Source organism: Acipenser ruthenus, chromosome 18 (genome assembly GCF_902713425.1).
Source record: "Acipenser ruthenus chromosome 18, fAciRut3.2 maternal haplotype, whole genome shotgun sequence".
In the NCBI taxonomy this organism is placed as follows: domain Eukaryota; kingdom Metazoa; phylum Chordata; class Actinopteri; order Acipenseriformes; family Acipenseridae; genus Acipenser; species Acipenser ruthenus.
The window spans coordinates 19,337,989-19,363,850 of NC_081206.1; the positions used below are offsets into that span (position 1 = coordinate 19,337,989).

At 37.1% G+C, this 25,862-nt stretch overlaps 2 protein-coding genes across 2 annotated transcripts in view; one reads left to right on the forward strand and one right to left on the reverse strand.

The window, feature by feature from the left end:
* Positions 1-1,831: 1,831 nt before the first annotated feature.
* On the reverse strand, positions 1,832-23,904 carry LOC117420791 (kunitz-type protease inhibitor 1-like). The gene is made up of 11 exons (XM_034920396.2): positions 23,570-23,904; positions 22,838-23,305; positions 14,987-15,141; positions 13,771-13,912; positions 9,499-9,669; positions 8,459-8,500; positions 7,987-8,112; positions 6,785-6,835; positions 5,530-5,700; positions 4,724-4,783; positions 1,832-4,434 (listed from the first exon to the last, which is right to left on the reverse strand). The coding sequence occupies exons 2-11, from the start codon at positions 23,226-23,228 to the stop codon at positions 4,238-4,240; spliced, it is 1,506 nt and encodes a 501-aa protein (XP_034776287.2). The 5' UTR covers positions 23,229-23,305; positions 23,570-23,904; the 3' UTR covers positions 1,832-4,237.
* The window catches only part of LOC117420798 (protein phosphatase 1 regulatory subunit 14B), a 32,217-nt gene continuing 27,532 nt past the window's right edge, over positions 21,178-25,862 (forward strand). The window contains exon 1 of the mRNA XM_058991429.1: positions 21,178-21,192. The gene's annotated coding sequence lies outside the window, so the exon portion shown is untranslated. The remainder of the gene's footprint in view (positions 21,193-25,862) is intronic.

Below are 25,862 nucleotides of genomic sequence, written 5' to 3' on the forward strand. Positions count from 1 at the left end.
ACTGAAATAATTAACACTGTTTAACACATATAAACGTAAAAATGTCATGACTGTAGAAAAATTGAAATATGTAAATCAATGCATCGCGTACAAGGTTAAAGTATTCCTGGGGCATTATTTTGTGGACATTATGAATTATTTGCAAATCGCAACTCTAAAGTGTCATAAAGGAAGCTGGTCTGCTGGTGTAGGCAATAATGCCACCTGTTGAGCAAAACTCTAAATTACACATTATGTAAACTATACTGTATATACAGCCCTTGCTGCAGACTTAAAATTATACCTATTTACTGTATTAACAAAAAATACTAAAATTTTCTGCTCACCCACTTAATCAAATGTATCCTTTTCTCATCTGGATTTTCACACTAGTTCACCAAATACACCCAGCTCATTTGTTTTTAAACCAACATCGATCTCAGAAATGCGCATGATTGAAGTTGGTTAATGCTTGAGCTGGTCACCATCCTCGCAGTTGTATGAATTGTGTGATAAAACCTCCTACTGATACAGCTAGTAATTGTGCATTCCGCATCTGTCCCTGTCCCTGTGTTCCTTCATGTAAGAAATGTGTGCAATGTATTCATATATTAGGTTATATGATTGATAATGTATCGATATACTGGTATCATCTACACCCACTGAAGGCTTGTAGCCCATCATGACACAAGTTCTATTTTGTAATAAATAGTGCAGGCAAAGTGTATGACATAAAATAAGTATACAACACAGTTTTGCTAATGACCAGTTGCAGGAGTAGGAGTTGCTGGCTGTTACGTGTGCCTGTACCTGGTACATTCCAGACATGTCCCTCAGGGATTATCCATATCAAGGTTTATAAAAAGGTTAGGAAACTCCACTCCGTGAAGTGCCATTTTGGATATACTGTACTCTGTATATATTTATGTGGCAATTATTATTTTTTTTAAACTTTCAGGAAGTGGTCCTTACATCAGAAATTACCAAACGAATACCACAAATCAGTCCACAGATAATCTCTGTTGGTCTACAGTACATGATGCAGAACTGACTACTGATCCATGACTCCTGCATAATAAAGAATTTGCTATGAACTATGGACGAAAAGATCTGTCTTTGGAATATTGCAAGCTGAACGCCACACACCAGATATTTATTTTAGCAACTTGCTTGTCATGCTGATAAACATATCAAGCTGTTTATTTTATTCACTTAAAATAAAAATAAACAAACATAATTGCAAATCTATATATAGGGATATATTGAATTGAAATAATGCTAAGGTTATGACAATAAAACATCAAACTGTAAATGCAAGCTTCTTTAATGGAATAATATGAAGTGGTGGCGTTTAGATCTGCCACACTTTAGATTATTAAAATAAACCCCAAGTGATAAGTTACATATCGGAACCTGTGCCATTACCCATACTCAATTTTTTTTCAACGTAATCCTGCGATTTTTAGTCGTCACATATCTTGGGTCAATCAATCTACTGCGTAATAAAATTGAAGGTTGTAGGTCAACCATGCTGAGTATATGGAGTAGAGCAATACCAGTAGCAGCATGGCTGACAGTGGCATCTGGCATTTTAATACAGGACCTAGAGAGAAAGAGGTCTCCAGTTTGAGTAGGTTCTACAAACACATGCAGAGCTATCCATTATGTTTCATTCCAGAGTTTATATACTGCATCTCCTGCTGTCATCAGTATTCAGCATAGCATTTCACTCACTTACAGCTGTTTGTGCAGGCAGTGTCACAAAACCACACACATCCCCCTCTATTTAAACTGAAAACTCCAGAACAGCCATGACACAATCAAAAATTAAAAAGGAGAACACTACAGCACATTTTTTATACATACATCAACTTTGGTTTATTCGATTTTACAGAGTACATGAAAGAGCAAATTAATCTGATTTCCAAAAACTTTGCGTTTACTTTCTGTAGTCCTTTTGGATTTTACAGCATTGCAGTGCATTTCTACTGGACACAGAACCATGTACACCGGTAATCAAGGTGTGTGTTTAGTGATGTTTTAATGTCTGCAAACCAATTTATTAAAGTCAATTTCACTGCAGAGTTTTGGGCACACAGCATTTACACTGGAATACACTGGTCAAACTTATACATGCTGAAAACAGAAAGGTTCCAATCAGAAATTACAGCATTTGCTATGTAGATGAAATCCTATAATTTTGTTATCATCCCCAATAATCAAGTATGGAAATCAGAAAAAAAGGTACATCAATACAACAAAATTTTACAACTTCAAATACCACATATTTAAAGACACACAACATGAATTAAATAGTAAAACGGTGTGCATGTATAGTAAAGTCTTATCATGATTTATACATTCTTAAAACATCAGCAAACTATTTGAAGACAAAAAATAAAGAAATAAAAAACAAACTCCTTTATAGGACATGATAGAAAATAAAATACAGAGGAGGGGGAAACAGTGTTAATTCATTGCGATTCTTTCATTATAAAAACATTTGCTAACTGATTTGAAGGAAGCCATCTGTCACTTAGTGATTTTATAACTTGGTATACTGTAAAGGTTTTTTTCATTTTTTTTTTTCACTTTAAATAAACCATTACTATTAATTTAAACATGAATGGCAGAGATATGCTATAGACCAAAATCTAATTCCTTCCCTCACACCAGCTAAAAGGTTTCTTAAATACATTTAAATGTTGATTGCCTGATCCAACTTGGTTGCAAAAAATGCATTCTCATCACTAGAGGGCAACACATCCATGACAATATTTACCATAAAAAGAAGCACGTAAACCATTCGCTTTTTCAGGGTTTAAAAAAACAAAACGGAACAAACACAAAAAAACCCCTAATAAACTAGGCAGTAAAAAAAACAGTTGCCCTTTAGAAATCAGTTCAAAATTGTGGGTTTATAATTTTTCGTCTGGAAGAAGCCGTTCTTTCCAAAATATTTTCAACTGATAACAATTTAAAAGCAACAAGACAGAACCCTTACAAATCGGGTCACAGTAAACCCACACCCCGTGTTCAGAGGAACACATCCTTGGCATTCTTCTCAGAGCGCTGTAAAAGTACCACAGTTTTGGTAATAAGTGGATTGAACCCAGAGCCATATGCAGTACACCCCACATCCAAGGATGTAGGTTTATGATAAACATGCAAAAAACACAAAGCCTTAAATATGACACAAGTCTAAGTGATCATCACGTTTTAAAGAAAAGCAATTTTGTCCTTTTCTAAAAGTCTCTATTTACAAAGTTTCTAAAGCAACCAATTCACACACCATCATTCCTCTACTGATACCTGCTAGAAGCCTTTTACAGCCTCACGATTTAGAAATCACTGTACACAGGAAGAGTGCAAGGTTTGTCTAGACTATCAAGGAAGAAGAGTGCTTCACATTCAAACAGACCATATGCCAACTGAAGTAAATTCACCAGTGAGTTTGGACAACACCTTGTATGAGGCCATTCAAAAAACTTGGAGCACCAAGCTTTCCTGACTTGGGCTGGATCTTCGAATGAAAACTACCCCACTATATTAAAATATTTCCCCTTCCTGCTCAAGCAGAAAAAGATAAAATGGATCCAAACCTTCATTATTAATCTATATGCATAATAGGTAATAGTGTAATAAAAAAAAAGTAAATGCAGTGTGCTCCCTAGGTAATGAGAGAGACACCACCTCCAAAAGATGGTCTAAAGGGTAGGGTAATGCACATTACAACACATCTATGGAGTTCAAGGCCAATATAGCTCAAAGGAGATGGAGACAACTGAATTCCAGTGGAAGAGTCCTGTTTCTACTAGGAAACATGGCTACTGTGAAACTGAAGCTCAAAAAGATAATCTGGCTCGCTCAAGGTCACAAAGGGGATTGAGAAGTCGATTTAAACTCCAAGATACTGTAGCTGTTGGACGCCACTGTGGGGAGGTGGAGAAGGGATACATTTAAAATTCTAAAATATTGACCAGGACATTCTGTCATGTACTGAAGGGCTCAGAATGTCTTGCCTAATGCTGTGTGTTTCTGGTGGAGGGGCGATACATTAAACAAAATTAGTACTGTTAGCTTAATCTAGGATATGTTTAAAATGCTACCTTCTATGGACTTGTATAATACATATAGCAAAACAAAGTACCAGCCCCCACCCCTCAGAAGTGAGTGTTAAGAATGCCAGAATATCTTGGTCTACGTTTATTTTCCGAAATGTTTCTCTTAAAGACTGCTGGGTGTGTGAGATTCCTTCTCAGTGCAAGGGCTTGGTGGTGGAGTTGTAGACGAGTCTATGGGTGTCCTCAGTGGTTGAGAGGGTGGAGGAGCCATCATTGACAGCCACAGGCTGGTGTCGCGGACGGGCCTTCCTATTCTTCAGGTAGCAGTAACCCATAACAGCAATGACAATCGCTATGGAAACACCAAGGAGCACAGCCACAGCAATGGCTCCTGAAAAAGAAAGTTGGATTACTATTGGTAGTATAAATGTAGATATTTTTCCAATAATGTAAGTTCCAAAATTTCATATAATTCCATGTTATAATTATAAAACATATTCATGTCAAATGCATTTCACACCAAGGTTAGTATTATGTCTGGCATAAAGTTGGGGTACATCCACATATGCTGTGGCTTATGTGCTTGGTCAGGTGTTTTTATTTTTTGTGCAGCCCATTGGGCAGATACTATGTGACGGTTGCTTATTTCTTTGACTTTTAAAAACAAGGCTTGTGCCTACCGGAGTTGGAGTCACCAGAATCTTGACGTTCAAACTGTCCCCTGGCAAACACATCTGCTTCTACAAGAACAAGAGCATTTCATTTTGAGTTGATCTGCTTATACATGCTGGGTGGAGGTCTGGCTAGGTCATCACAAAATGGCACTAAACACTTTCATGTTTACAAAAAAAAAGGCAAAAGATTGTAAGTGTAGTTCTTTTATAGATTCAACACTATTACTCCATACAAGAGCAGAGTGGCATGTTACTTCAAAGGCACCTTTCTCAAGCATAAAAACATATGCATATGCATATACATGCACACACACACACTAGCTTAGTGTTTTTGAGGATACATCCATCAAGTGTATATATCTTACAGGCAAACATCATGAAATCACTAACCTACTGTAAATACTACTAGTTTGCACAAGGCACATTTTTTATGCTTTATTATTTGAATAAACTATACATTAATTGCCAAACTTCCATCTGCTGCCCGACACTAAAACTAGATTTATGTATAGTTCACATACCCTAGTCTCTGTAAGTCACCTTGGATAAAGGCGTCTGCTAAATAAACAAATAATAATAATAATAATAATAATAATAATAATAATAATAATAATAATAATATGTAAAGGAAAAAAGTGTCTAATATCAACATTTAAGTAGAACTGAAAACATAAGTATTACGACACAATTTGCCTCAATAAAGCAAACAACTTCGGCTTAAAAATATGTGGTATAAAAACCCAATTTACACCCTGGGAGTAAATAAATCAGTTGTAAGCAAAGGAATGGCTGCAGAGGAACTTGATACGTACGTGTCACTCCTGAGCAGGCAGCACTGCACTCCTCATCACTCTTGAAGTTGTTGTTATTCCCAGTGCAGCCTCCGAAGGTAAACCGGTGACACTGTGTGCTGTAGGGGTCATAGTACCACCGCAAGTGGCTGGCACGACATGGACCAGTCACAGGGGGTTCTGTGCAACGAACTGGGGAAGAGAAAGAGAAGCATCTCAAACTAAACAAGCAAAAAAGTAAAATATGCCCATTAAATGATACACACCCTGCCACATCTTTAAAAACTGAACACATTAGAAACCTCAGAACTTTCACCCACCAAACAGGACTGCAGGACCGCTGAACATTCAGATAAAATGTCTAGCGTTAAAAAAAGCAAAGAAGGAAAAGCACAGCATTGAAGAGGGTAAATAAACCTGTAAATAAAAGGGTTTAAAAACAATAAAGCCACTGGTTTCCTATTTAAAAATTGGGTATTACTTTGGTAGTTGATTTTTCCATTGCCTCTGGCCTTTACCTGACAATTGCACATGTGTGCTAGCTACTCTATTCCGTCATTCAATTATTGAATCTACAGCAACTTACAATAGGAATTATATCTTTTCAGCATTCAGCATTCAGATAGCTTTGCAAGACAAATGTGTAAAAATCAGTTGAAATGGTAATGCATTGGCTGCCTACCAGCGTCTGGGATGATGTACTCAAAGAACAACCAAGGTGTGATGCAAAAGGGCTGGATAGCTTAAAATGCGACGCATGGAAAATTACTAGCCAGGAACACCGCAAGAAACATGCACGTGCTTGCGCCATGAACAAAGACAGAGGGGAGGCAGAGTGGAATTAAAAGCCGACACAGCTCTGGTGCTACAGGTGGAAAGCCACACGGTACAGAGCCTGCTGCGTGGCTGAAAGCTGTGATGAGGAGTCAGATTTTACTGTGACTTGGACTGAGCAATTTTGTAGGAATTGCATCCGGAAATAGATTATTGAACAGACATGTAGCAGCTGATAGAACTCTGGATTGTTATTGCCTCAGACACCACACCCATTGTTTATTTAAAAAGACAACAAAAAGTACCACGATCCACTGCTAAAAAAAAAAAAAAAAAAAGTACCACGATCCACTGATAATATAGCTTATCTGGATTATTTAGAAATTAACTACTGTTTCCGTGGTGTCATAGCATGACTTTTCCATAATTAAAACAAAACTAAACCAGAAGATGAATCACGACTTAACAATAAGGGTAATGCAAGCAAAGCTTTCTTTCTTACCTTTCTCCTTTGGAATGTCAATATCCAGCAAATGGCCAAATTTATTTTTTACTGTAAGAAAAGAGAATACTTAACATTAGGGGAAAAAAATAAAATAAATCTTAATAAAAATAAAAATGTTTCCCTTATGATAGCACAAAAAACATGTTTGAGACCCCCCAAATGTACAATTCAATTAACATCTTCCTACTTGGAAGTCAAGCTACACCAAATGGGCTACATTTCTGGATCTTCCCAGCCTCCTTGTCTCCAGTTCTTTTTATATCACATACAGTGCCTGGAAGTGTTTTAGGAAGACTCTTAAAATATTAACTCTCAAAGCTTTAGTCCCAGGCAGTAATGTGTGTAAGTGTGCCACTGGTATCCTGTACTTACCAGAATTTTTACATTAGCATCAGCATTGATGATGCAAAAAAACAACCAAGGACATGACCTCGGTGTCCTCATCGCTAGTTAGGGCCATGATCCTGCGGTAAGTTTTTATCCTGTTTTTTTCTCAGCTCTAGGTCAGATGATGGTTGTTTGGTTTCCAGTCAGACGGGAAATAGGTATTTTTGGGACTGCTCTTCGCAGATTGTTTTAAAAGTTTTTTATATGAAGAGCCTGGAACACTAGAAATTCATAGACATTGCTAAAATATGATACATAATTAGTAATATTTTAGGAATGCTTGGAAACGATTAAGTGCTTGTGCTGTAGCTAAATAGTGAGCTTCCACCTGTAGAGATGGTTTTTATTGTATGTATTTTTATCTGAATAAAGGAACACAATTTTAATATGTATTTCTGTATATGTAGCAGATACACCTACCTCTTGTAAAGTAGTATTCCTTTAGTGTTTATGTATTGCACTATTTCAGTGACTTCATTATTTTAATATCAGATTTAATATGCTGCATTATAAATAGCATCATGTACATTTAATCATGCGGTATCATGCCATGTTGGTAAAGTGGTTTGCAACTGGAAATCGCACTTAAAAAAAAAGTTTGTTGGGTTTCTTCCGATTTGGATTTTTAAGGATTATATTTTACGCAGCATGGGGAAAGTACTGTGCCTTCTTGCCCATTTTGAAACTGAAAATGACTTGAATTACAGACGTGCATTTGCTTTGTAGAAACAAATGAAAGCAGCCATGTGAGGTATAAATCAAGCGAGTTGATTCTAGCAGGACTATACAACTGTAAAGGGAACAGTCCTTACTATTAGTGCAAGAAGCCTCATCAGACCCATCAGAGCACTGAGACTGTCCATCACATTCCAGACCACCGTCCAAACAGCAGCCGTCCTCACACTTGAACTGGCTGGAGGAGCACTCAGTATTGCACTCTGCAATGACAACGAAATGCTTTCTTCAATGGGAAATCGCTCATTTCAACAGTGTACTTCTCAAGATAAAGGTAGAACTGATGACCCAATGTGGATAAATGTGACGGTGCAGCTTTCATGTCCTTGTTCAGGAACAGATTTCAAAAAGAGATTCAGTTAGGAGATTAGTCACCCTTGTAAAGGGATATGGAGTGAAGGATATTATGAAATTTGTAACAATACAAAATTGGACTGTTTCTAGCATTCCTAAGCATGAGTCGTCTATTTAACAGTAGATGACAGAGAAAATACTGTAACAGAATTATTAACTAAATCTAACTTCCTAATATCAGGAGTTTTTACTTACTGTTCGGTGGAAAAACACCCCGACCTGAATGTGTAGATGCAGCTGTTAGGATACAAAAACAAAAGCTTTAGCAATATTTGATGCTTTCTCAACATTTCTTAATATCGGGTGACAAATTATTGCATGCACAGATGCAAGGGGACAATGCCTAACATCCATAAAACCATAACCTGTGTCAGCATAGACCAAGAAATTACTCAGAATTTACTTTGAAACACAATTTTTTGTAAAAGTTACATGTTTAGATTAGGTGTGTTTAAATGTTAAAAAAGGTGTTTAAAATTGGTTGAAATTGTCATGCCACAATGAGGTATAAAATCGGGGGTGTACATCAGCAGTGAAGTCTCCGTTTTCTAGAATGGCCGTGTATACAGTACATCACTTTTAGGACGTGTGCAGTCTTGGATACAGAATCAAAAGGCAGCTGAACACCAACCATGAGACCTTAAAGTATTTCAGATCTGCCTTCTTGCCCATCATAAGTGGAGAAATGCAGCTTTTATATAACACATCATACATAAAACTAGTAATTCCATTCACATGAAGAAATTATTCAGTCAAAACAGGGGACAACTTTTTTACATAAAAGTGTGTGCTAGTGTAGTTTAAGAGAGCGACATTCAAGGTTTTGATTTTTTATTATTATTATTATTTATTTCTTAGCAGACGCCCTTATCCAGGGCGACTTACAATTGTTACAAGATATCACATTATACATTATTTCACATACAATTACCCATTTAAACAGTTGGGTTTTTACTGGAGCAATCTAGGTAAAGTACCTTGCTCAAGGGTACAACAGCAGTGTCCCTCACTGGGGATTGAACCCACAACCCTCTGGTCAGGAGTCCAGAGCCCTAACCACTACTCCACACTGCTTACAGGTCCCATTTGCTTACCAGTTTTTCACCACAATGAAATACCGTAAAACTTGATTAAGATAATAAGTAGTAAGGTAATTGATTTTAGAGCTTGGGTTTTCCTAAACACATGACACATGGTAAATGACAAGTCAAATACATTTAAATAAGGAATCTTACCATTCAGCCCCTGGCAGGCCCCAGTACAATCTTCCTCCGTCAAATAATTGTTCTGGTTTGGTTTGCAGCCCCCAAACAGGAACTTCTCACACTTCCCGAGCTCCGAGTTGTAGTACCAGCGAGGGAATGAACCCCGACATGGGCCAATCTTATGAGGAACCAGACAGTAATCTTGGGAGAGACAGAAAGAAAATGAATGAAAATAAAATCAGCACCTCATCAACTGGTCCATCACTCAACAGTATGGAACTGATCTGGGGTATTGCCAACTTCGAGACAACTCCGTAAATAAACTACATTTTAAAAAGCGGTTTCTTTGGGACACTTTTACACCTACTATACCATTTTTCAACATTGTTGAATGACACAGCACCTAATAGGAACAGTAACATTAAATATTTTTTGTTCTTAACCTTATAAAAAAAGTTTACCACAGTATTTACAATGGTTTTTATCAACCATAACATGGTTTGCCATGTTATTGAATATGCTTGCCATACCTTTCTGGGATTTACAATGCTTACCTCTGCTTTATTATACTTTGCCATGCTTTTACTATGGTAAACTATGAATATTTCAAGCGTACCAGGCTTTTCATATAGAAACGTAAATACAAAAGTAAAAGAATGAAGAACCAGGAGGTCCCCGATTCAAATACCGGCTCAGCCATCGACTCATTGTGTGACTCACATAACCTCCTTGTGCTACGTCTTTCGGGTGAGACGTTGTTGTAAGTGACTCTGCAGCTGATACATAGTTCACACACCCTAGTCTCTGTAAGTGGCCTTGATAAGCAAATACTAATAGCATCTGGCTCTCTAGCAAGCTATTTACACAAATCAGTTTTACAAAAAGTAAAACCAACACAAACCCCCAAATGAAAATAAAGAAAACACAATTTTCATGTGCAGGGCCTCAGTCCTGCCACAGCTGCAAGATAAGACTTGTCTGACTCCGTCAGGATCTGTTTCTGAAGAGAAACTGGGCTCAGGTCTATCATCAAAACCTAGAAAATTGATCAACAGGAGCACAAGCCGAGAACCACTGTTTTTATTTAACTGTGAAAAACAGCAGGTTACCTAATCGTGTAAATCAAGATTGGAGACGAGGTAATGAATCAGGGCAAGTCAGCCAGACCAGAGGAACAGGTTCTACAGAGGCAGTGGGTGGAGGTTACTTCAATAGCAGGCAGATCTTTTTCCAATTGGAAATCGTAATTACCTAAAAATCTACTTATCCAGGATCATTTGGATTATAATGGGGTGCTTTAGAAAAAGATCAAACATACAAGAAAGACCAACATGTAAAAGAAAAGTAAGATAGCTCCAGTTGCAATAAAGCTTACATTATAATCTCTATGGAAATGCTATGGAAACTTTTGGTCAAAGCAGGATACTTTTCCTACAGTATGTAATATTAAACACATTAACAAAATGGTTAACATTTTAGCTATAGAGAGGTTGACGGTTATTAGTACCATGGGTGTGAATGCTAATCAATACCTCAGATGGATTTATGATTTTAATGATTTTAGGTTAAATCAAACTCTGCATCAGAAGATACCTGTGCCCTTCCAAATTAAATCTGTAATAAAAACAAAAAGGTGAGAAATGTAACTTATTTTGGCTACTGGAAAACAATGTGAACGTGGCATTTTACACTCTCTTTCTAGTAAGATTAATCTATTCAGCTCTCCAGAGTATCCAAATAGCGATCGTATAATCCGCCTTCTCAACTCAAACAATAATGAGGCTTGATTAGTAATAATGTGATGTGACAATTGGCCCAATTCACAAAATTTTCAAAATGGTTTCAAGGAATGTTTTGGTTTGTTGGGTTTTAACTTTACCCCTGCTGCCCCCCTCTCCACCCACTAAGCTTTCAACACATGCCCCCAAGCCTTAGTGTTAGAATGCCATCAATAAGGGAGGATTCCTTTAGCTCTGTGAACATCCAGAAAGCAATGCGGAAACACTTTTTACTGCATGTCTGTGGTCAGGAACGATCTCCAAACAGAAGGAAAACAAGCATTAAAGCAGGATTGCCGTCTGGTCCCTCAGTCATACAGCCACTCCTCTAGAGCATTCCTGTCAATTTCTCACACCTGACAGGGCTTGAAACACACACTATCCTGTACCCAGGGCTAGTGAACTCCTCTTGTTTAGTTATTGAAAAGACCGGACAGCAGAAGTTTGAACAGTCTGCTCTGAACTCGTCACACTTATTGCAGCATTAATAAATCACTGCAGGGTTTAACTAATATAGTTATCCATGCAGCTATAAGGGAGGAACAATTTATTGATACTTTAAATAATGTACTTAATTGAAGGCTGTTCTGAAACACGAGGTGCAGAGTTAGTGAGTGTTTCAAATCCCGATTTAATATTCTGACAGGGGGGGAAAAAAAAGACATTCTTTTCATCCGATGTGACCGTAGTGTTGTCTGGCGTGGACTAGGCCTTCAAACTGATCACCATCACAAAGCTAGGAAAACAAGACCACAAGCAGATTCTCTTTGTAGACACTCCCTACAGTCAATGCTCTTGTTATTTGTTTGCAGGCTCCTTCTTGTTCTGTCACCTTGCTTCATTTATTTACAGGTACACAAACACGTTGCAACACACTAGGAACATTTCAGACTGAGTCACTGCTCTCCGGGTTAAACTTATAATAACTACCGACTGCATCATATCGTACATTTTACATTTATCGCATACCAAACTAAATCACTTAAATACAGTGCTACAGTTTGAAAGTTTTCCTGAGTAACACCCAAGTAGGCTCACATTAAGGGAGGGCTGGCGGTTTATCATGGACTACCATCGAACTTAAAATGAACCACAGTGTATGAAGGCTACTCTATAGCAGGATAATACACCACTCTACAAAACAGTTTAATTTCTACTGGCTAATATACACGCAGTGGGCAATAAAGCACCCAGAGAGTAAAAAAAGAGGCAGTCAGCAAATAGTTTCAGCTGTGGGCATTGGAAGCATTTCCGCCACTGACAAGTGAAGGGAAAATATCTCACGGTCTATTCAGGGATAGGTAACACAACCTCCATAGAAAACAATGGGAGAGGCAGTGTCCAGTTGTTGTATTATTTTTTCTGCTGGTGCTTATGAATGTAATGATCAAAGAGCTTCACCTTATACATCTAGAGTGCACCTCCAGCCCAACACCCCCCTGCCAATCAAATGTATGACAAACTGTAGTGGTTTTCATACACTGGCAGGCCAAACAATGACGCATTGTCCAATGCAAGCACTGTGTTGAACAATGAGCTGGGCACCCACTACCATGCCAATTTTTAAGTCATTGAGGTTCTTATGCATTCCCAAAAATGTTGCTTATTATAGGTCTAGTGGATCACCTGAAACATCACTTGACCATTATATATATTATATATATATATATATATATATATATATATACACACACACACACACACACACATACACACACACACACATTGCAGCACACAGGATTTTTCTGATTTTAATGATATTCTCCAATTTTTTAGCCAGTCAATGTACAGGGATACAAGATTAAAGAAATCCAAGACCATTACAGTGGCTCTCTGTACATCTAAATATAGAATACTGGGTTGAGTCTATGAAGAATGTATGCAAATGTTACTGATCAATTTCCAGAAGATAAAATTGCAACCAAACTGCAAAACAAACGTTGATACAAAAGATAGTCAAGATGTCATTTACTTTCCGACACGAATGGGATACAGGTGTGGCGAGTACACTGGAATCAGTTAACAGGGTACAAAGATATTTCCTTTGCAATCATTTGTTATAACAAGTACATGAATAAATGCTGGCGAGTTGTTCCAGAATAACTGCTTTTCCAAGAATTTTGATTAACAGTGTACTGACCCATACAAGATTTAAAAATAACACTTACAAGGGTGCATTCGCCTGACTGCTTTTACCGATAGTCTAGGTATCTAATGAAGGGACTCCTTATTTAAATTAGGGGAGAATTTTATTTATTTATTATGTGTGCTTACTGTTTTGTTTGTTTGCCATGGGGCTGATTTATTACAGAGCAGTTACAATTCACTGCAGTCAAAGCTCTGATCAGAGCTCTGTAACTACAGCTCCCTTTTCTGTACACAGTTCTCTATACAACTCCCATCATAGCCACTATTTTCTCCATTGTGATTGAATATACAATTTAATACAACTTTGGTACACTGCACCTTTAATGCGTCTCCTGCCCTGTCCTCTACCAGTAAAGAAAGTATGTCAGTAGCATACCCGCGGACTGCTCCTTTGTGAGAACTAGGATGGTGACGTTCGCAGAATCCGTCTGCCCCACAGTGTCTGTCACCGTCAGCCGGAAAACATATGTGCCTTCGTTCAGATTGGACACAACCACCTGGTCACGTAGATCCGTTTTCTAGAAGAAACAACAAGGATTTTATTATCTTACCACAAAAATAAAGCGTAAACCACTAGGTAATTGCAAAACCACCCTGAAGTGGGGGTAAAGTGGATTTTAATATTTATTAAGCCAGGGATGGAAATAAGACATATTGCATAGCAGTTTGAGCCACTCCTGGTTTCACTAGGAGTTTAAGATGGCACACCTGAGCTTGTTACCTATAATAATCAAGCTTGTATTAAAACCTGGAATCAGTGAAAATGCTACGCAACAGGAATTATTTCCATCCCTGTGAGCGTACAAACAATGCCTTCAAAAAGGCATCTGGGCGATTACAGCTCAGGTGGACTCAATTTTGGGGAGGTTTCCTCCAGGTGTCATGTGGATGGAAGTAAGTACCACATGAGCTGTAATGACCTACAGTATACACACATCATTCACTGCTATTTTATGTGATTGCTTTACTAGCTCACCAAGCAATTTGTCCTTTTTTTTAACCATTAAAAATACTATTGTAGTACTGTGGTCCAAACATTATAGTTATCCAATAGCATGCTACAGTATATTGTTTTCTATAGTACCCCCCCCCCCCCCCCCCCCCCATCCACATGATGATTAAAAAATGCAGACTGGAAGACAAGTTGAGTAAGTGATTTTCATGAAGATTCTGGCTTTATTTTCAAAGCTTGGTTACTAATGCTATAGATATAACATGCTTGCAAAACATATACTTACATTTCATGTTTTGTTTTACTTGGTGAAGTTACATTGTATAGGTTGAAATACAAAAGCAGATTAATGCTTCTTGAAATTGTTGAGAGTACATTTACTCAATCCACCTACCAACAGGTATGAAGTGTTTGAAGTTTAAACTTTCTGAAACTGGTATTCTCCACGGAATTGAGACACAATAATGGTTCCTGCTGATTTGATGAAAAATGTCGCAACAGTATTTTTTTTTTATTCTTAAATTTAAAGGTCATGCATGCAGTTTCTCAAGCCTAGCTGAGTGTGTGGTTTCGATGGTACAGTAACAGGCACACTGGCAGTGCAGGTGTAATACCAGCACTAACACTTCATTGTTCTCACCTGCCACTGGACAGTGGGGTTCCCTTGCACCAGGTCCCACTTGTAGTCGACAATGTCGTGATCATCTTTACTCTCAATAGCTCCCAGTGTTACAGTCTCTTGAGGCTGGACTACTCTGTCCAAACTAACCAGTGCACTTGGAGGTTTATCTGAATCTGTAAGGATTTAAAAACACACAAAGACATATATAAAAAAAAGTAAATTTTGATCATAGTTAAGCTAAAATGTTTTTTTTTTTCTTTCTTTTTTTTTTTTTAAACAATACCTTTCTTCCGGGTTTTGAACTGTACAACAGATATTTTAAAAAACTAGCAAGAAACAGACTATCAGCTGATGAAAATAGGAAAAGCTGTACAGTTTTACTGAAAAAGAAAACCAGCCCCAAGACTTTCATAAAACTAGTTGTGCAAGTCCACCCCCCTTTTTACCAAGGAAACAGCTTACAGCACTTGTAGCTCGGTTAAGGTGTACTGGCTTGTTTGATTAGAGCAGCGAGCTCTTGTAAATACCAATAAATTCTTATCAATCCAAATGGCAGTTAGTACCTCCCTCCCGTCATCATTGTATTAATGCAAAGGACTTTCAGCCTCCACTATTCTGACAGTACTTTTCACAGTCACTAAACTAAACAACTATTCGTTAAAAGAAAAGAAAGTCATTGAGTTGCATCTTTAGATTTTCAGCAGCAGCAGAGTAAATTAAACCACAATAAAGAACCTTCTGAATGGACTGAAGCTTTCATAACAGTGCAGGTACAGAATTTTACAAACCAAAATTAAAAAAAAAACTCTTTCCTTTTCTCAAGCAAATCCTAAACATAGCAAACTGTATGAAAACGTCTCAACAAATTATTTCTCATTGTCTTCAACGACAAAGACTTCTAGTTGAAACATGTGTCTTGGTTTGTTTATTCTAGTTTACTACAGTACATATACCACCATTGAGAGTTCCACCAGAAAACAAAGTCACCTTTTTTAATACTAATTGTTTTATGGCTATGCAGATAAATACATTGTAAAAACAGAATCTGAATAATTCTAATTAAATCACTTTCACATTGCTTTCTGAAGCACATCTTCAGAAAGAGTACACCAATTAGGAGTAGACCTCACTACCCACGAGCTTGGACACATTTCCACCAAACATTTACTGGGGTTTCACTACTACTTTGTATTGCCCTCTGGCCATATCCATACAGTCAATGCACTTTGAGGTTGTGACTTTACATTTAGTACGTAGCTGTTTTCAACAATTCTCAAAGTCTTACTTCATGTTTTCATTGCGATCCCTGGGGTTATTTTGCAAATCTAAAAGGCATTTGCTTTGAAAACAACCATGGAATCACAGGTCTGCCTTAAAAAGGAACAAGTTTGAACAGGTAGCTCAGGTAAGGAAGTCATGCACTCTAATATAAGCAGGGTGAGGCATTAATGCCCTGGAATTAACTTTGTAATCTTTTCAGTACCCATGACAAGAAGTCTCATCATTTCAATCTATCGCCCAATGGGGCAAGAGGTTCTGTCAAACACATTGTTAAATAGTGACATTTTTACCACGTCATGTGAAATTTTGCCTGGCAGTCAAAAGGTTAAAATGTAACAAGAATCATCACGTGGGAAAATAGGATAAAATCCCCTTTTTAATTTCTGTTTCCCAAGAAGGTCCTGCTTCCACAAGTAGCAGAATGACAAATTGGCCAAGAACTAAAACTGTAAAGCATTCCCCGTGTCTCAACGAAGTGTAATTACTCACTGAGCGATCTTGTACGATTGTCAGATCAGGTTGTGGTGCTAACGCTGACAAGTTAGGAGCTACAGAGAAGTGTTTAAGGCAAACTAATGGTTGTTTAGCAGCAGGTCTGTGGTCAAATGCTTCTGGGTGAAATAACCAGTGTATGAAGAGGGACCTCAAAATAGCTGTGTGTGTGTGTGTGTATATGTGTGTATGTGTGTATGTATGTATGTATATTATACACACACACACACACACACACATTATAAAAAAGAGTTTATCAGATGCTAAACTCAAATGCAATTTGAAATGTCCATGGAGGTAAAGAGTAAGCTTCCTACATCTTATATATATTTACTACATAGAAACAGTGGGTAGGAGCGAATAATGCCAAGGTCAGTCCATTTTTAAATCCAAGTCAGGAATTAACCAGGGCAAATATTACTTCCTGTATAGCCTTGTTAGTAATCACTACCTAGAGAAAAACATCTTGACACACTGTTAGCAAATATTGCATGGTTAAACATTTATACTGAAGTGCAATAGGAGGGCACAGTCTGGGAGGAAAGGAGTGTGTAGCAGATAGCTGTGACATTTATTTCAAAAGACAGACGTACAAATCACATGGAACATCCATAACTATAAAAACACTCAATAGTGCTACATTCTGAAATACTAAAAGAAACTTAAATTCAATGACTAAATTTTATTTCTCAATGTCTTCATAGTCAAAACATTTGTCATTTAGTAGATTTAATTACAGTGAAGAAATTTCACTGGACGAAACAGTCACATTACATGTGTCCAGACTTACACAAGGATTCACCACTTCCTCTGGTTTTCGAGATTTAAGGAGTCAAACACTGCACTTGATTCCAAATACCAAGGCAAGACTAACCAAAACAGTCTTGAAGCTTGACCAAAATGTAAAACTATCTTGATAGGCCTACACAGGCTGTCACCTCTTCCAAACAGTCAACTCTCATTAGTACGAATTTCAGGGGACCAGAAAAAAAAAAAAAAAAAAAAAAGGGTCTGATCAGCAATTCTTATCAGAAGTCTAAGCTAAACGCATACTGTCACTTTTTTACTGAAGTTACAGTAGCACTCAATTCAAACTAAGTACAGCACAATGCAAAGTATTAAACATTTAAAAGTACTTTGCATTTTTAATGAAAATAACATTGTAAGTGAACTTTTAAAAAGTATGCATTGCGTTAGGCCTTAATTATCTGGAAACCAAAAATTCACATTCCCCACCATGGCACCCCGCAGTAGTGGCCAAATAAAATGGTTTGAGATATTAGCAGTTGAAATAACTGTGACAGCAGGATTACAAAAATATATAAGCTCCCTTCACAGGGATGCTTAATGAAATATTTCACTTCAGTGATTCTTGGTGGGCACTGGCTTAAGCATGGAGGCAATGCTGCATGGCTGAGGATATTCTCTAGGCCCTGTCATTGCCAAACCAGAGTCTCAGGAACATATTAGTAGTGTAGGTTTGTTGAAATTGTCGGTTTTAGGTCTCTTACACACCCGTGTTAAAATTTAAAAACAAAATGGCAGTGTGGCTAAAATATGCAGGCGATTCAATATTCACATCGTCACTGTAGCTCGAGACAGTTGCTGTGAAGGAAACCGCAGCTGAACAATGCTGCTAAGACTATTTTGTGGGTTCTCCAACAAAAGATTTCCGACTTCTGCTATCAAATGGTAAAATGAGAAAAACATTTAACCAAATGCACCACAAACATCCTATACTGCTGGCCACATCACCCTTGTGACTGTACAAATACTTCCTTGCTTACGTCCACACACCAATTACAAAGAATTAAATTATATCTTGTAAACTAATACAGTGCAAAAAAATAAAAAATAAAAATCACAAATTTCAAGTGCACACAATGGAATGTTTCTCCAATACCGTTGTTTCTCTTCGATATACTTTTCTCCATTTATTTTTTAGTAGTACAGTTCTTATACTGTAGAATAAATTACACAAAAGGAAATCAAAATGTAGGCTAACTCACAAACCTGATCAACCATCTCCCAAGGACATCTGTACAGTATGTTTTTAGGGTAAATCTTAAACAGACAGACAAGTGATAGAGACAGAATAAATCTCAAAACCAACACAGTAGTGACTCAAGTAGAACGGAGAAGCAATTGTATAAAAGCTGAAATGAAACAATTAGGCATTGCATGGGGGCTTGCTTGCTTTATGTGCAAAGATCAGCCATAGGTCAACTAGAGAAGCTTGAGGTCACTCTAATAGAAACAAAAAGAGGTTGTGGCCTCTGTTAAACATCTAGGGAACAACACTGGGATGAAAGGTGTGGTTGTCTGCACCCTTTTTTTCTTTATACCACCTACCTACAGTATATGTGGTTTAGCAGTGTTATATGGGAAACAGCAGATGGTGGTGTTTTTTTGTTGTTTTTTTAATTAAATTGCCATACATCCAACCACAGCTGTAAATTCAAAATGAGAGCAAAATCGGGATCAATACAAATTTCCATAACCTAAAATCAACTGGATGGACATAAAATAAATAAGTCTGACAAATGTAGAGATAGACAGACAGGCACCTCCTTCTATCCCCATTATAGTTTCAAAAAACATACTAACTTACATACCAAGTTTCATGACATTTAGCTAAAGGTTCTCTAGATAAATGTAAAAAAAAAAGGTGTAACACAAAGAATGTCCCAGTGGTCCCCACTGCAAACCAAATCATAAAAATACACTACTCCGAGTATGAAGGAGGTTTACCAGATAAAATAGGTTACACGGTGGCATATAATGGAATTCTGGCATTTTCAGAATCAATGTTAACAGCTTTCCTGTGATTTTCTGGCACAAAGTGAAATTTAATGCAGGGTTTCCAATTATCTGCAAACTGAAACCTTCTAAAATCATAAATGCCCATAGTACGTCTATCCCCTAAACTGCAATTGCTCTTTTTACTTGTGTTATTTATTAAGACTGCCATTAGCTACAGTGGTTAACCATTAAAGGGGAACTGTAATGCAAATGGATATATAACCATTTCAATAGAAAACATGTTAACTAAAGCTTTTGACGCATTTTCAGCCTCTCCTTGAGCAGTATACTGTATAAAAGCCATTAAAACATTACATTTACATTGAATTTATTGGAGCTCTCTTCCGTGAGCTTTGTGTGACGTCCTGTCGTTGACGCGCTCTATAGTCACACATAGATAGCGGGTGCGTTCACGATCATTCTGCGCAGATTCTGTGCAGAATCTCACCAATTCTTAGAAGCTCATTGGCTAAATTGGTCAGATTCTACAAAGAATGATCTCCGTGAACGCACCCAGTATTCTACTGCGCGTATGTCCTGTTCCTATATTATGTAGCCATTGTTTTGTTATGGCCGCCCTTTGTTGGTTTAAAGGCTCAGGCACACAAAATACTTTGTTACTGTTTTTCCTTTTGTTATTTTTGCATCCAAACGGTTTGCTTTCCGACATAATTCACGCTGCCGGCGTACAGTGGTGTGGATGGCTGTCAACGATATCACGTGACAGCGGCGCCAGAAAGGTTCCAATATGGCGGCGGCCTGCATTTCCAGCTGCGACAGAAAATTGACAAAAAAAAAATTTAAATGCTGGCCAAACGCTTGACTTAACAAAATTGGCGCAGTGAGACGCATTTGTTATGTATACAGAGAGCCTTATTTGTTATGTATTTAGAGAGCCTTGTTATTTTGAGTACAGTTCCCCTTTAACTGCAGCATTTGCAAAGTTGTGTTTAAAAACCAAATACAAAGTACGTAACCAACCAAGGGGAGTACTTCCGCAATGAACACTGAAAAACACTTGGGAGTTTTAATGTTACATTTTCCTTCCTGAACTATAAAAGAACATCACCAACTTAATTAAATATGCATGAGTAATAAATATTTGTATTATATATTTCAAAGTGAGTAAACCACAATGGGTTATTCGTCAGTGCTGTACTGGTGCGTGCGAGTTGTTTTCCATGAATAAAAGGCAACACCTGGGGTGCGTTCAATAGCCAGAGCGCTACAGAACGTTCGGAACGTTTTCTACTGAACGCCCTGTTACAAAAAAGCGCTCTGTAACGTTAGTTAACTCTCTCAAGAGTTGACTCTGTGGACGTGTCAAAATGGCACAGGTGAACTACCAGTATACAACGTGAGGTCACATTTGACCAAAAATATCTGTGTTAAGTACATTATTGTCTAATCTTGTAGTCATTGTTATGTGTAAATATTGCTTGCTTTAAAAAAAAAAAAAAAAAAAAAGTGACGTTTTTCATACGTTTCCACGAGTACAACAAGTAGGGGAGACCGGGGTTGGTTGTCAACAGTACTCATAACTATGACACTAGATGGTGCAGGCAGGTGATACTAACACTGAAATGTGTGTTCTATTGTCCGGAACTCAACCATCTTGTAATTTGAGGTCAATTCCATCTAACATAAAGGTTAGCACATATTTCATTTTTTTCATAACCAAAAGTAAAAAATGTATATCTTGTTATTTATGTTATAACTCTTACTAGTATTGGAGTTTGTTTGAACTGATGGCCATGTTAATAGAACCAGATACTGGCTATCTTTTGGTGTAAAACAAAACCAGTAGGTTCTCCCAGTAGTACTGAGAGAATTAAATTGTCATGTAAAGTCGGGTTGGGGGAGGTTGTCACATTGTTTTTGGGGTTGGTTGTCACATGTAAATCCTATAGGAAGAAGTCTTATATTTGTTCTTTACTTTTTTTACACCAACATGTGGGATATGTCACCATATAATGCTTATTTAAGTTATTTACTGTTTGTTCTCCGGTTCTGTGGAGGCTGTGGTATTATTTTGTATCATGGGTCAACTTTTTCTGTCATTGTACACAGTAGAAACTTTACGTTATTTAAAAAAAACAAAAAATGTTGCATTATTGTCTACTGTAAAACCAAGAACATACTCTGTGACAACCAACCCCAGTATGGGGCAGGCTGTCACAGGTGACCGGCGTATTTTCAACCGTCTGAATATCATATTTGGAATAAAGTTACTCTGAAATAAACATAAAATTTGTACATGAAGAGTTATTCTTCAATATAACAAGGAACAGAACCTCGCAGAATGTCACCAAATTGAGGAAAATAATAAAGAGTAAAAAGTGTGACAAGCAACCCCGGTCTCCCCTAATCAGTCTTATGTTTTGTAATAGTTGCACCCATTTATAAATGTTAGCCTATTGTAAATAAATATAAACTTGGGTCACATACTGTAGTATTTTTACTACGTTACTAAAGATAGGAATGTTAAACGCTATTCTCATAGTTTCGCTACCAGTTATAACGTTTTTTTTTTGTTTTTGTTTTTTTAAGGGGGGGGGGAGAGACATTAACTTAATTATTATTAATATTACAATTACTATTATTAAAATAAAACATGACATAGGCTACCTCCAATGTTGCTCCCTCCATCCGAAAATGAGCTTTAAATGCAGCATCGGTGTATTGGGCTATATCACAACATTTTCAACGTAATTTTCTAATCTCACTGGACTATTGGAGTTCACTGCTGTCACAGCCGCTAACGCTGCAATATTCGTTGCTGAGTATACTGTCCTGTAGGCATGATGCTGTCTACCTTCCAGAAACTCCTGCAAAACTAACCACTTTGTCCGCCATTTGTAAAACGTTCGCTAACATACCGTTCAATAAGACCTAACTTCCGCCTCATAACGCCACAAGAAAGTGCTCTACTTATTGAACGCAGCTCTGCTTTACCGGGTAATAATGTACTTTAGGTACGTGGCTGCCTCTTGAACGAAGGACAATTTCACATTCTTTCGGTCTCTGAATTAGACTTTGCCTGGCGATAAAAAATAAAAAAAAACACTCACTCGACAACACTGTCAACACCAGTCAACATCGATGTAATTTACTTTGTAGCAACCAAAAAATAAAACTGACGGGGTTTCAGAATTGCATGGATGGAAATGCTGGGGTGTGAGCACTGATATATATATATATATATATATATATAGAGATATATATATATATATAACACTTGTTTAAAAATAGCCTGTTTAAAAAATAAAACGTGTATAAAATGATATATCTTACCAGGTTTGAAGTTGTGTCCCTCCAGATATTCTTTTGAGACAGAACTCAAGATGTAATTAACATATCCCGTCTTCTTAATAAATCGGCACACATAGGACTGCTTGTGGAGACAATCGAATAGAAAGCAATGAAAGTCAGCTTCCTCCATAAAAGCCAGGTTGCACCTGGGTTGCATGCAACAGGCCCGCACGCACTCTTTCCACTGAGATACATTCGGGGACGCGAGGAAGGTGGCTCCATCCTTCACAGAATCGTCCGTATCCAAAATAAAATCTGGTTTACCAGGAGTAAACTTGTCCAAGCACTCCTCCCCAAAATTCTGAGCCTGTGTTCCCGTTATAGGCAGTAAAGAGGCAACCAGGAATACCCCTACCCAATTAATAGCAGACATCTTGAAGAAAACCAATTCCCAACCAATAATAGTTTCCTTTGTAACAACAACAAACAAACAACAAAACAAACAAAAACCTGTAAACAGAAAAGAGCGATTAACAGGCATGAAAAAAACTACTTTCTGTCATAAAACTTGTCTCTAAATTAAAACCCAGTACCAGCAACAAATAAAATAATAAAATACAAAACAATATTGCCCGAAATATTCAATCAAATGTTAACAAACATCTGTGTTTATCATATTTAATTATTTATAATAATAATACAACGAGTGTATTATTATTATCATTTCTGGTTTTAAAGATTCTGGTCAACTAAAAAAGACGAAGATCAACTAACCTCCTTTTCTCTCCGACTCTTTCTCTTGTTTACTGAAGAGTTTTCACACAATACATCAGATCAAAAATCCCGCTTGTGGATCCGGTGTATATTCTCGATTTCGTGTTGCTCTTTTTTAATTCGTTTTTTTGTTTTTACATACTTGAGTTTCAGTCGAAACTGACGAACAGTTATGCTTTTTGGGCGTTTTCACGTAGTGAGATCACGACACGAACAATTTAACCCCTTTCTGTTCCTCAGGTGTCTCTACCTGTGAAACTCAGGAAGTGGAACTCTACTCCATACAAACACACACTTGACGCAAGTCGGGGGGCAGGGTGTGTCAGTGTGAGAAAACAGCGAGGGAGGAAGTTTATATTATCCAAACTGGCACAGAAAATGTAAACGCTTGGATTTTTTGTTTTTGTTTTAAATAAACAATAAACGCGCTGTCTTTCTTTCTTCTTACATGCCTGGATGGCTGCACCAGTATGCGCTTCCGCGTCTTATTTACATTTGAGTAATACTTATAAAACATGTCAAGTATACATTTACGAGAGAGAGAGAGAGAGAGAGAGAGAGAGAGAGAGAGAGAGAGAGAGAGAGAATCCTTTGTTATATACATATTTAACTTCATTTGGTAACATTTTAATCAATGTGATTACTATGCAAAACTAACTGCGGTACTTATAATTGGATTATTTTTGTAAATGTAACACTTGTCTATATGAAACACCAATTTGAATTCACCTGTACAAAAATACATATATACACAGTGACATTTATGGCAAAATGTATTTCCTTTGGAGTCTTATATTCAAATAGTCTGTTTTGATTTAAGTTTAAGTTTGATATTAACTAAACTGCTTTTAGTTTCAATAACTACTGCAATCTAGAAAAGTTTGAACCACACAAAACCTAAACATAAAAAACAGACTCATTTAAAAAAACAAACAAACAAAAAAAAAACATTCTTTAACACTTCCATGCATAACATTATTATTATTTTTATTATTATTTATTTCTTAGCAGACGCCCTTATCCAGGGCGACTTACAATCGTAAGCAAAAACATTTCAAGCGTTACAATACAAGTAATACAATAAGAGCAAGAAATACAATAACTTTTGTTCAAGTAAAGTACAATTTTGACAAACCACAATTCAAAACATATTGAAAATAGCTGATACAAAGTAATTTTGGACACACCATTAATATATATTTCATTGAAAATGTTTAAATTTGTTCCCATTGCTTTATAATGGGAAAAAATGGCATCATGCATTTGCGTCCCCATATGAAGACTAGAAGGGAGTTTTTTTTTTTTTTGTTCCCATATAAGGTCTCCATGCATGAAAGGTTTACTAACTCATGAGTTGCAGCTTTGTAAATAGGGCATACAATTACTATTGCAACAAAGCAATGATTAAAAGAGGGGACAGCCAAGTTAGAATAAAGTCGTTTTAAATACATTTAAATATGTCAGTTTGTCCAAATTGGTGTAAACCTTGATATGTGTATTCATAATGGACACATGATTGATAATATAAAATGTATAACAAATGTTTAGTTCATTTGAATGGAATAATGAATTTAATAATTTAGTAGGTAATAATACAAATTAACCAGGAACCTGGCATTCAGCCATGGAAAAAAAATAAGACTAACATTGCCAATGAAAATGTGGGGAGGATGAAATATGCCAGATCATACGCAAGGCCCCTGCTTATTATGATTTGAGAAGATGTCAGCCCATTGTACCCCTAACATACAAAGTTAGGAATTTTGTTTAATAGGGGACATGAGGACAGAATATAGCTATATTTAATCTACCCCATGGTCAGGGATTCCTTTTTGTTAGATTTTTTTCTATTTATTTTTGCACATCTGGTGCTGTAATACTGCAACTGTGCAATTGCTTTTACAGAGTACTTCAAGGTGTCAAATTAGAATTGTATGCTTATCCTGACATACGATAGCCAAAAATCAGTAAGGGCATGAAGTAAAAAATCAAGTAAGTAGACCAGACATCCCAGGAGATCTCAGGTCCACAACAGTGAAGTAAATCATTTACTTCCACTTTAGAGTTCCTGATCATATTCCAATCATATCTCACTGCAAACCCACGTGTACTACAGAATCTGACTTTTTTCTAAAATAAATATACAATTAAATGACTTGCGTTAAGACGGTGTCTTTCTCAATGTCTTTAAAATTCTATGTAATGCAACATTTTTGGCCATAGCTGTAGTTCCCTTTCAATTCGAAGACGAATTGAACGGCGCCCAACGCACACAATGCTAGTGCCTCGGTGC